This window comes from Primulina eburnea, chromosome 2 (genome assembly GCF_022965805.1).
Source record: "Primulina eburnea isolate SZY01 chromosome 2, ASM2296580v1, whole genome shotgun sequence".
In the NCBI taxonomy this organism is placed as follows: Eukaryota; Viridiplantae; Streptophyta; class Magnoliopsida; order Lamiales; family Gesneriaceae; genus Primulina; species Primulina eburnea.
Genome location: NC_133102.1, coordinates 42,697,848 through 42,708,898, shown reverse-complemented (window position 1 = coordinate 42,708,898; position 11,051 = coordinate 42,697,848). Strand labels below are relative to the sequence as shown.

General features: G+C 35.1%; 1 protein-coding gene and 1 long non-coding RNA gene across 4 annotated transcripts; one reads left to right on the top strand and one right to left on the bottom strand.

Annotated features, from left to right (window-relative positions):
* Window positions 1-168: 168 nt before the first annotated feature.
* Window positions 169-1,179, top strand: LOC140824741 (uncharacterized). The gene is made up of 2 exons (XR_012116451.1): window positions 169-544; window positions 918-1,179. It is a non-coding gene; the product is annotated as an uncharacterized lncRNA (long non-coding RNA).
* Window positions 1,180-3,565: 2,386 nt separating this feature from the next.
* On the bottom strand, window positions 3,566-10,555 carry LOC140823361 (ATP-dependent Clp protease proteolytic subunit 2, mitochondrial-like). Of its 3 annotated transcripts, XR_012116197.1 has the most exons (4): window positions 10,173-10,555; window positions 9,286-9,713; window positions 6,372-6,491; window positions 3,566-5,900 (listed from the first exon to the last, which is right to left on the bottom strand). XR_012116197.1 is itself a non-coding variant. In XM_073184655.1 (3 exons), the coding sequence occupies exons 1-2, from the start codon at window positions 10,471-10,473 to the stop codon at window positions 9,295-9,297; spliced, it is 720 nt and encodes a 239-aa protein (XP_073040756.1). In that variant the 5' UTR covers window positions 10,474-10,555; the 3' UTR covers window positions 6,736-7,074; window positions 9,286-9,294. The 3 variants fall into 3 exon arrangements, 2 of the variants coding, with proteins under 2 accessions (XP_073040756.1, XP_073040755.1); XM_073184655.1 differs by lacking the exons at window positions 3,566-5,900; window positions 6,372-6,491 and adding an exon at window positions 6,736-7,074; XM_073184654.1 differs by lacking the exons at window positions 3,566-5,900; window positions 6,372-6,491 and adding an exon at window positions 6,736-7,103 and having other exon boundaries at window positions 10,173-10,554.
* Between the last annotated feature and the right edge of the window lie 496 nt (window positions 10,556-11,051).

The window sequence follows — 11,051 nt, the reverse complement described above, 5'->3', positions numbered from 1 at the left end:
TTTTTCATACTTAATTTCTACTAAATCTAGATCAAAATCAATTTTCATTTTTGAATATATATATATATATACACACACACTCATGTATGAAGTGCTTTCTCCAAAATTAAATATATCTTTTTGTTGTAATATTTATATATTGAAAATTAACTTGATAAAACTAGCTAATGGATTATTACAAATCAGAGTCATGTTTTCAATATTATGCGGTAATCCCCTAAAGAAAGGCCAACCAAGGAAATATGAAAGAAAGGTGAGGTTCTGTAATAAGAAGTTCCCTATAATCTAGTGATGCCAACCAATTGCTTACACTTTGTAACTACAAAAGGTTCAACAAAAAACACAGATTTCTCGGGAAATTAAACCTTTGGACGAATAATAGCTGATTCTACGATGGGCTTAACAAAGGTGGTCGCTTACTTTGTTGTTGCGCTGCTGGTCGTGGGACGCGAGGTGAGCGCAGATTGCCTGAACGACTGCTTTATCAACTGCATCGGCTATGAATCAACCATTTGCACGCTCAAGTGCTACTACAAATGTAAATGTATGTTATCCATTTCTCCATATTTACAGATAGATTTGCTCTTTCATGAATCTTGAACATGTATGCACGAGCGAGCGTAAGTATTCATCAAGAAGAAGAATAATAGTTCCGGCCTTTTGATACATATATATCAAGTATTTCATTTGCTTTGGACTTGTGAACAACCATACAACACAGAGAGCAAGATTTTGTTTTGCCAATTTCATCGAGGCCAAGCGAAAAAGGGGCTCTGATTCGAACCGTCCATGACCTGCAGACTGTAGCACCACCTAGTTAAATCACACGCACATATATTATTTTGCCGGTTGCATGGACATATATTCTACGTATCCATTGATGCAAACTGAAATCGTGAGTACCTGAATGTCTACAGGGACTGAAAAGAAGGAAGTGGACGCGTTGGTGGAGAAGCTAACGCCAGAACAGAAGGCCTTGCTACGTGAAATTGAAAAGGGAGAAGCCAACAAAGAACCAGAATCCAACACATCTAGGAAACTGAAAGCTGCCATGAAATTCTAAAATCTCATTGCTCCGTTTGCCATTGTTTTACATGGACAGACAAATAAATGAAAATATTTGATGTTAATATATATGCATTTCTACCTTGAAATCACATTCTTTATTTAATTTTTTAACCTTCAAAATGTACCAAAGTTCGAGTTTTAAGGCCAAGATGTGAGCCGAATTACTAAACAGGGTAGAAATAGCTTATCTCCCAACAAAATGATCCAAAAGAAACTTCAGTTTGAAGGGAATAAACAAAATAAATAAAAACAGAAATGCTTCAAGCAAATGACACAATGTTTTATTTTCAAAGAATTATGATAATGCAGATGCGAACAAAAAGGGAGGCTAGAGTTAGCTAAATGGATGATGAGTTAAGAACAACTGGTTTAAAGAAAAACATGATTATATTTATCTAAGATGCCTAATAGATCAAGATTACTTCACCTTCACAAGAATTTTTTATTTTTTAATTTATACTTTCAATTTTTAAATAATTTAAATAATCAGCATAAAAATTATTATTAAAATAATTTTTTAAACTTTTAAATTTTAATATAACATCTCGAAATTCAAAAAAATATATTATTTAACATAAATTCTTTTAATATATATGTACATATTGCGTGTGAAGGACAGTAATTTTAATCTATTAGACATCTTAGGTTCAGTTTGGTAACTATTATTATTGTTGGATTGTTTATTTATCTTGTGTTTGCTTTCATTAATTAATTTGACATTGACTAATTGATGGACAAATTTCACTGTTTGACTTGGACACTGAATCCATGCAATGAAGATGGATTATATTTATCCACGTACACCCAAAAAGAAAATTCCCAAAATAGACCTTAATTTTAATTTAAAAATGGCAAGTGGGTCTTGTACATGGCATTCTCCCCATTTCTTGTGAGAGTTTCGATGCTGCACAGTACTTTCGTAATTGAAAGTGGACAACCCCCTATATCCTCATTTCTTCGAAAGATCTGAATAAAAATTTAATTTATTTAAATTAAAATATTAAAAGGTATTTTGGTCAAAAATCAGTTTATCAAGATTTTATCCCTCTTGTTTATTTCACATCATACATGACATTATATATCTCAAATGACATATATTATCCTATCAAACATTTATCAATCAAATTATCAATCATTCAATTATCACATCCTAAAAACCAAGCGAACCTTAAATAACTATAATTATGTTTTTCTTTAATTTTAATCAATTGTTCTTAACTCATCGTCCATTTAGCTAAGTCTAGCCTCCTTTTTATTAGGATATGTAGATAAAGATGCAATTTTACTAATGTTTAATGACATTTTTGTATTAAATTAAACAATAATTGATCTAAATATTCATTGGTAAATACACGGCATAACTAAAGGAAAATGCTTATTTTTCCTAACTATAACATCAACTATCAATCATCAAATTCGTCCTTTCCTTTCTCAAATATATTATCATTGTCCTCAAATTTCAGATTACATCATTCTGAATATTCATCAGTTTCATCAAAATTGAATTTTTACTCGATAAAATGACGTGCCGACGAGCCAGTCACAGGGTGTATAACGACTATGAACAGAGCTATACGTAGATGGAATTTTCTTGGCTCAAGAAAAAAGTTCACTGCTCAGTATCAACTGGTTCGAGCAGGACAAAAGAATCAACCAAAGTCCTATACATCATCCCTAGCTTTGACTATACAAAAGTTTTCCATTCAAAGGAATACAACCTCCTTGTTTTTAATCCTTGCGTTCTCTGTTTTGAAGCAAACAACTTCAAGCAACAAGGCGCAAAAAGCTTAGAGTCATTCCACTAATCCAATCACAAAACATAGTTGCTTGTCTCGATATAAACCAGAAAACAAAAAAGTTGGTCACTTGTAGTTGAAGCAATTGACTCAATTTCAAGATTCATACATATAAAGCAGTTCGATCCTGATCGTTTCCATCAAACGAACTCAAGTAAAATCAAGAAAAGATGAGCATTCAAACACAAAGAGAGGCAACGCAAAATACAAGATAACAAGCACCAAAGTGATCACACATCAAGCACCACAAAAGAGAATAAAACACAACAAGACTGCAATTCTTTCATCATTTGTTCTCACTTTCTATGGCTGCATTGGCGGCAGCAAGATCCTCATCCAAGAACAAGTCCCAATGTCCATCCCACTTGATAAAAAAACTCAGTATCCTCAAAATACTTCACTCTATGCACATCCCCTGCAGGTGTAAACAAATAATCCCCCACATCCAAATCATACTTCTCACCCTTACTCAGGTTCCACACACATTTACGCCGTCTCGTTACCACCAAATCATGCCCAAAAGTATGGTGATGTGCCGGCTCTACACTCCCGGCCTTAAATCTCACAATAGCAGAAGTGGGTGTCTCCCTTAAAAGTTTCATTGATCCACCAGGCATCACATCGATGGGGGTAAAATCTTTATCCTGCAGATGAGCAAATGAAATACGGTGGATGAACTACAGAGACAATTTTGTCTCCAATTTTCTACATTTCTTCAACAGATCCTTCTAAAAAGGACTGGATTTCCTCCGGCCAGGGCTCTGAACCAGAGGCTGGACATGGGGACTTAAAAGGGGTGTCGAGGAATGTAGAAAGGATTTGAATGGCAACCGTGCTGGGCGTTGACTTGCCCGATACGGCGAGAACGTCGCAGTTATTGATCGAACGAGCGTTCTCAGCGTCCCCGGGGGTTAGACAAGAATCACTTAAAAGTGTTTGATGTAAGATCAGACCCCATGAAATTTTTAGGATATTCAAAACTTAGGAAAGCTTACATGTTTGTAATTAGAAAATAATAAGCGTCGAAATAACCATGCATGTCATTTTTTATGAGAAATCTGACACGTCCAATGAAATGAAGTATCTCAAAGAGATCCATTCAAAAATAAGAGAGGCTAGAAGATTTTCACCTCGAAGAAATTCTTTCATTAAAAAAATGAAAAGTAATTTGTTTACTTCTCAGAGCTATTTTATTACCACACCGAGCTTTTCTCTCACTTTTCCTTTCGAAAATAACGACACTGCTGTATTGCATGCTATTGTTTGCCAGCCTAGAAAACTGTGCTTTTGATGGGCATGGCAGGATCCAATGGGACCAAGTATTGCTATGAATCCTCCCAACGAGCGTTTTCCAATGTTCAACAGGAATCTCAACATATAGGTTGGACAAAAATGGCTTAAGAAGATCAAGAATGAGTGAGCAACAAACCCAAAGATGCTGTGTAACAACACAATCCCATCCTTGTCATAATTTTATGTCCTCCTCGATGGAAGAATCAATATCTACATCTTGACCAAGAACAAGTCCCAAATCCCATTCTATTTTCACAAAGGTCTGCTTCTATTATAATAAATTACAAATTTCATAAGGATTACTAGCAGTTATCTGTAAGCAGCTGCGCAGTGAGCACAAAACCAACTAGCAGTTATCTGTGAATCCCTGAGCTAATGGCATTATACTGTGAAAGACGTGAATTGAAGCTGATTACCACCACCGTCTCCTTTAGCATTATAAACCATGGAAGTTACTTGTAAACCAACAAATGGGATTTTGCCATATAGCCTGATCATATACATCCACTAAAGTAACTTGAGTTGACAAAAAATCTTCTTCAATATACTTGGGTGTGTTTATGATATGCCGTGCCTAACCTAAAAAAGTTTCAGTGCTATTTGGCAGTAAGAATTATTGTTCATCGTCATGCCAGTCACTAGTACTAATTATGCGAAAATTATGATTGCTGCTTCAAATAATTGCAGCTATATTTCTTCCTTTAGCTGCAGTAAAAAAGTTAATAATATATAGTTCATCGATATAATTTGTCCAAAATTATTGTATTACTAAGATGACCTACAGAATATCCAAAACATATCCTGTCAAGAAGCACACATAAAAACATGGAAAAAAAAGTGAAAAATTAAAGAAGCAAAAATGGCAATTCGCAAACTTAAACTCCTTGTGAAACACCGGGATTTGGGAACTCAGCTTCATCCTCAGCAATAAAAAATAAAACTTGTAAGTAAACCTTAAAATACTCTCCGTTTTCTTCTTCCGCTCTTGTTTACAGTCCCTAACCACTTGACCCATGTTCGAAAATGTTCCCTCTTCCACACCGAACACCCCAAAAAAGCACAGCAACAGAATCCCAGGATCCAATCTTTAACCCCTTTTCTCCACCCATTCACCGAAAGCCCAAACAAAAGTAAACCTAAACCCCCCAGTAACATATCAGCGTCTATTGCCATTTCTTTCCCCAAAACAACCCATAACCCCAAGCAAGAAATCAACAAAATTCCCACCACGCCCATTCTTGTTGTCCTTCTTCTTTTCCAACCATTATCCCCCCAGCCAAATCCATCCCCGAACCCACCCCCACCCCCATTTCCACCGACAAATTCCCTCATCAGTAACGCCAACGGCGGGGGCAAGACCCCAAGCTTAGAGGCAATCATACAAGCAGATTCGATCATAATCTTACTCGATCTTCCGAACCCATATCGCTTTCTCTTCTTTATCGCAGAAAGAATTGGTTTGCGCGTCCAACAACTGCGATAAGGAGCGAGAGTAAACCAAATTGGGAGGATATGAGGAAGGTTAACGTTATCGCCGCCATTAGAAGAAAAGGGTAGAAATGGATCTGAAATGAGTGTTGGCGCGATCTGCATATTCGCTAGAAACTCGGAGAAGCCGACCGTTGCGAGGTGTGAATTTTGAAATGAAGACTTTGATGCTGAAGTTTTTTATTTGTGGATTGATTTTATGGCAACGTGTTGGGGACCATGCAGTGTTTGAAATAGAACAAGAACGCCAAACTCCTATCCATAAATGTAAACCGGTACATAACAGAAAGTCAGAAACTTGTCGATTTAACAAGTAATAAAAGATTAATCATAGTTCTTTTTTTTTTTTTTTTTGTTAGCTTTTCCATTTTCACAATTCGATTTAGATTTTTTGTTTCATCCCGTGCATAAGTTTTGGGTTAACAAAATAAAATGTAAATCACGTTAGCCAAACTTTTTTGCGACAAATTGGTCCGAAAATATGTTCGTAGGTTATTTATATTTATATTTTTTTTATTACAGATAAAAGAAAAAGAGAGTCTCAAATTCGAGACATGTCCCAATGATCGAGACACTTGATATTCCCAAGTTCAAATTTAGGCGTATAAACTTATTAGAAATCCCTTTGATAAAATTCTTTATTCAAATCCAAACAACTGAATACAATCACACCCTAAAAATGTAATGATGAAATCCATGATTTGAAATAATCGAATCCAACACCACCTTTGAAGTTCACGTTGATCAACCAAGAATGGGCAGCCCCTCTGAATTGGACTCTGACTCTTAATAATTGAAATGGCTATTGTGCATCCACTACCACATGCATTCCTCAACTGTGCACAACTGCAGATTGTTTCGTACTATTTTTTTAGAATTTTAAAATAGCCATGTTCTCATAGCGTTAGAAATCATTATGTTGCACTCACATTTTGATCAACTTGATTCCAAAGATTCCGCATTTTGACTATGAATGAAAATGAAAAGGTTCGAGATCAGTAGAAAATTAGTATATACTAGATGCATTGTATGGAAAACTCAGTTTGTTGTTTCAACAGAAATGTCCAAAGATCTGTGAATAGTCAGCATGTTACAAGGAAGAGTATTTTCATAATAATTATTGAAACAAAAGCTTTGAGTACATGCGCTGAACGAAACTCGTCGATTTTAATTGAGTTCACACGATCAAGATGAAATATCACAGACGCCTGCTTCCAATGATTTCTTATTTATCACATGCCAAAGAATAAATTCTATCGAGAGAAGAAATCCAACCAATCCAATCCATAATAACCATTTGCTTCCGGCAAATACATGCCAGTCAATTGTTTGAGGCCACTCCCGATCAAGAACTTTGTGTTCAGTCAAGAGTTGCTCGTTAATCAAACAAACTTGCATAGCTAGTTGAAGGAGTAGGAGAGAGCAACAGCTGCATGCATATTGTCCCAAAAATGTCATCTACAAGTTGCAGGAGAACACATAAGTTACTTCATGGTTATGTTGGAAATGGCACAAAACACACAATGGAATTGAACACAGAAACCTCAATGGGAACAGTAAAAGAAAAAAAATAGAGCAAAAAGTAACAAAATGGTAAGAAGAGTTGGAATAAAAAGAAACAGGTATCCAAGGTTCGATTGGAAAGTATCTTCCAGGAGAAGGATTTGTGTGTTTTGCATTCAAATCTTTACACTGATCAGAAAAGAAATTTTCTATTTCCCACCAGAAAAACATCAACATTATCATTAAAATCACCAGACTATCAAACTACAAACCGTGTCATATTAAGGCAATGACCACAGAACAGAACACATGAAAAAAAATGATCAACCCAAATGCTTCAATCAATCTTAGTCTCATTTGACAATCCCCCAGACAAAAACCTATATTTGACAGAATTTGTAAGAACTGCTCCATTGAACATTCACATTTACTTGACTCAAATATTTCATGGTTCACATCTTCACACGATGGAATAAGACAACCCAATCGGTTCAATCAATCCTAGTTCGATCAGACAACCCTTTGAGCACAAACACCCATCTGTGACAGAATTTATAAAAGTCATTCCATTCACATTTACTCAATTATTTCATGGTTCCTGAGCTTCATATCCATGGGCATATCCTATGACACAACCTGTGTCCCATCTTGATAAGAAAGTAATATATCTTCAGCTAAAATCTCCTAGAGTGATAGAACACTGGTTGTATCAGTCACTGGTCAACAAGCTCTGACAGTCAATTGTTAGGATGTATAAGTAGAATCTACATTTTGTTGGATGTCATATGTGGCTCACAAATTTTATGAACCATGCACTATAATATTGCAAGATACTTATTACCCAGTTAAAACACTGTAATAGATGTTATGTAGTTTTATTTATTTTAAATTGCAAGAATACGAGGGAGATGAATCTAGCCTAGATATGATGCAATAGTTATAGTCACATCAAAGAATTTTCTAGTCTCTATTCGACATTCAATCCATAGCTGGTAAACAAGTAGACTGTGTGGGTGTGATCAGCAGCTCATTGGTTCTAATCAATCAGTTACACCACATAGAAAAAAGCCATTGATAGAGCAGTCACAAGAGTAGATTAGCATGGCCAGCACAAGAAGAGTAGGTCTTTGTTCACTTGAGTTTTGCACTTAAATTATGTAACAAGCACCCCACTTTCAGATTCCTAGATTTCATTAACCAAGTTGATTATATTTCAAATATGTGTCTGATTGATTAAAAAAGGCAACATTGACAGAAGAGGAAGGTAAGTTTGTTGGGAATAAAATATTCTTTTTTAGAAAGCAAGCCTTATCTAATCTCTGTTTCGGCCACATCATCCCTTATGACTCATCGGACACTCAACTCAGTGGACCAAATGAAGCAATTATAGTAGTGAACCCAACAACTGAATACTCAAATGACAAAAAAACAATTTTCTTGAGTCAGTTGTAACCAATGAAATCGTGCTTGCTCTTCAAGCAAAAGCTGACCTAATGGACTCGGAAGGTCAAGAATGCTTTGGCCATATTTGGATGTCTTTTTTTAAGCGGCGGACAACGTGATGTATGTTTGGTTTTATTATCCGAATGAGACACTTTTTCGCTGTAGATATCATTTGTCACACCAGAGATATATATCATATAATACTATATTTTTTAATGGTGTATAGAAATATGTAAAAATATAAAACATATTACTGGATTAGAGTATAACATTGAATTATATAGCATTTTTAGAGAACGCTGAAAAGTTAAATTTAAGTACTTATAATAGGAAGATAAAAAATGAGAGACAATATGTTTTGGAGAAAGTTAAGAGTGTAACTTTTTGGTTTTATTTATAAAAATGGAAAAGGCTGGCTGGAAAATGAAATCATATTTTTGCTTCATTTTTTTTGTGGAAAAACAAAGACTCTAAATCAGTTTAATCCAAATTTCCACTCTCGTGAGACTATTGACACTTATACTTCAATGTCATTTATTGAGATAGCTAATGCTCATATTATAAATACTCCTTCAAAGCAACTATATACTGCACGGAAAAATATGAAGCACCACCCTTGCCCCAATCACAAAAGAAACACCAACATCATCAAATCTGATTAGTAAAATAAAGAACAGATAGATAGTTGACTTACGCTGAAAAACTAGCTTGAACTTTTATCTTTACCACCATCAGACACCGTGTCTGTCACAAGCGTCACTGGTCTCTGATCCATGATCTCATCTATAATCCCAAACTCCTTTGCCTCTTCAGGTGTCATAAAGTAATCACGATCCATATTCTTCTGAATTACTTCAATGGATTGACCAGTATGCTTTGCATATAGTGCATTCAACGAGTCCCAAACACGAATAATTTGCTTGGTGTGAATGGTCATATCCTTAGCCTGGCCACTATACCCACCAGAAGGTTGATGAATCATAATCGTAGCATTTGGCAGAGACTTCCTCTCACCCTTTGCACCAGCAGACAAGAGGAGAGAAGCCATTGATGCAGCTTGACCAAGACATATAGTATTGACTGGAGAACGGATATACTGCATTGTATCATATATGGCAAGACCTACAAAAAATGTTGAAACTTGAAGTGCATTGTACCATAGATGAGGCGCTAGACATTCTTTCACCAATTTAAGCCTAAGAGAAACTTGAAAATGGAGAAAAGTGAGACTTTATTACAGTTGCCAAAAAATAGGAATAAACAGGAATAATTCTGAGGGAATTTACTTTCATTTCTTAGGAAAACTAAATTATCAGCAGAAAACGACAGGAAAACGCCTTTCATTCACCATTAACATCTTTGCAAAACCCTTAAATTATACCAATCGCTCAAGAATAAAAATAAGCATTGGGAATATTAACTCCTTTTTCAGGAGAAAAACAAATTACAAACGTAGCAAAATGTATCATATCTTGACCATCAAAATTGACATTAAACTTATAATGAGTGAATCCATGCGCCTGGATTTGTTTTCTAGGCGAAAAGAAAAGAAGAAAATAACTCAGGAAAAGCGTAGGGTACCAGCCGTGACAGCGCCACCGGGGGAATTGAGGTACATGTGAATAGGTTTAGATGGGTTTTCAGATTCAAGGAAGAGGAGCTGTGCAACGACAACGTGTGCGGTATCGTCAGCAATGGGGCCATTGATGCAAATTATGCGCTCCTTAAGCAGCCGCGAGAAGATATCGTAGGCGCGCTCCCCGCGCGACGAGTGCTCGATCACCATCGGTATCAAATTGTAGCATCTTCCACCATTAACATGTTTCGAGATTGGGCGCCGCCGTAGGCTCCATTGAGAGAAGAGGAAGCCCGTCCGCATCATCTTCGCTCACTGATTTAGGGTTTATACGTCTCACTGAAATGGAATTGGAATTGGACGGTAAATGGTGAATTAGTTAACCGGAGATTATGATATTTTGTTTACTTCTGAGATTTACTATTCTATTTAATTGTTTAAAAAAAAAGGCATTATTAAGAAATTACATTTATTAATTTATATCATTAATTATTTTCCTTCAAAACAAATGTCATCTTACTTTATAATTACGTTTTATTCGTAGACAAGCAAACGAGATTGTTTATATGTTACCTTAAACTATTCTCGTTTTCATGATAGTCTTTTTGTTTGATTGGAAACACGAATAAATATTGGTGATCTTTCGAGTCTGTACTCTGCTACTTATAATTCTTATCGAACAGATGTTATTTTTTTATATATTATTTTTAAAAAAAAGAACTCATAACAATAATTTTTATTGTTGTTAAAATATTAATATTCATAGTATTAGTATTAATAATATTAATTATAATTTAATTTATATATAAAAACAATAATAATTCTTAATTATTATTTTAATAATAATAATAATTACTAGCTACTAATAAATTTTCATAAAATAT

Coding starts and splice junctions, on each gene's coding strand:
- LOC140823361 (XM_073184655.1), bottom strand. CDS start 10,473: ATGATGCGGACGGGCTTCCTCTTCTCTCAATGGAGCCTACGGCGGCGC. Junction 9,714..10,172: donor CGGTGGCGCTGTCACGGCTG/GTACCCTACGCT, acceptor CATTTTTTGTAG/GTCTTGCCATATATGATACA.